Genomic DNA, 552 nt, shown 5'->3' on the forward strand with positions numbered 1-552 from the left:
GGTGTTTTGCCTACTCTGGTTGCATCTATGCTTTCATCTTGCTTGGAATCTTGATGGCTTTGTTCTTTATTCTTCTGTTGCAGCAACCTTGTTAGTTCTAAAAAGCGGCTATGGAAAAGCACAACTGGTTCTGGGTCAGGCTGCCCTTCTGCTGGGCCTTGCTGAGAGTTCAGACATCCAACACCATGCTCAGGGTCCTCATGATTTCGTTCCAGATGCTGAAGACGCCTTGAATCCTGCTCAAAAATAGAACTGTGCAAAAAACGTGATGCAAACAACTCTCTTCTCTCCTGTTCTTCTGGCTTTGGATCTTCTTTCCTGTCATGAATTTTGTCGTCAGACTCGCTTCGAATTTTTTTCTTCTTCATGTACCATGAGGGAGTTGGTCGTGGTGCGGACTCCACCTTCTCTGTGTCCTTTCTACTTCTGAAACTGGGGAAGTGCGAATCATAATCGAGGAAAGACCAGTTGTCTTCCCTTGTTGAGGACAAAGACTTTGCACGCTCTAACAAAGCTTTAGTATCAGGTGTGATTGTCTGATCATCTGCAAAA

At 44.7% G+C, this 552-nt stretch overlaps 1 protein-coding gene across 1 annotated transcript; it reads right to left on the bottom strand.

Moving 5' to 3' along the window:
- Positions 1-5: 5 nt before the first annotated feature.
- LOC107734991 (msx2-interacting protein-like) lies at positions 6-548 on the bottom strand (the record flags this gene model as incomplete). Its single annotated transcript, XM_016546836.1, has 1 exon — positions 6-548. A coding segment is annotated over one exon (543 nt), but the record flags the coding sequence as incomplete, so codon positions are not given.
- Between the last annotated feature and the right edge of the window lie 4 nt (positions 549-552).

Source organism: Sinocyclocheilus rhinocerous, unplaced genomic scaffold (assembly GCF_001515625.1).
Source record: "Sinocyclocheilus rhinocerous isolate Xijiao unplaced genomic scaffold, SAMN03320098_v1.1 C35617966, whole genome shotgun sequence".
NCBI classification, from domain to species: domain Eukaryota; kingdom Metazoa; phylum Chordata; class Actinopteri; order Cypriniformes; family Cyprinidae; genus Sinocyclocheilus; species Sinocyclocheilus rhinocerous.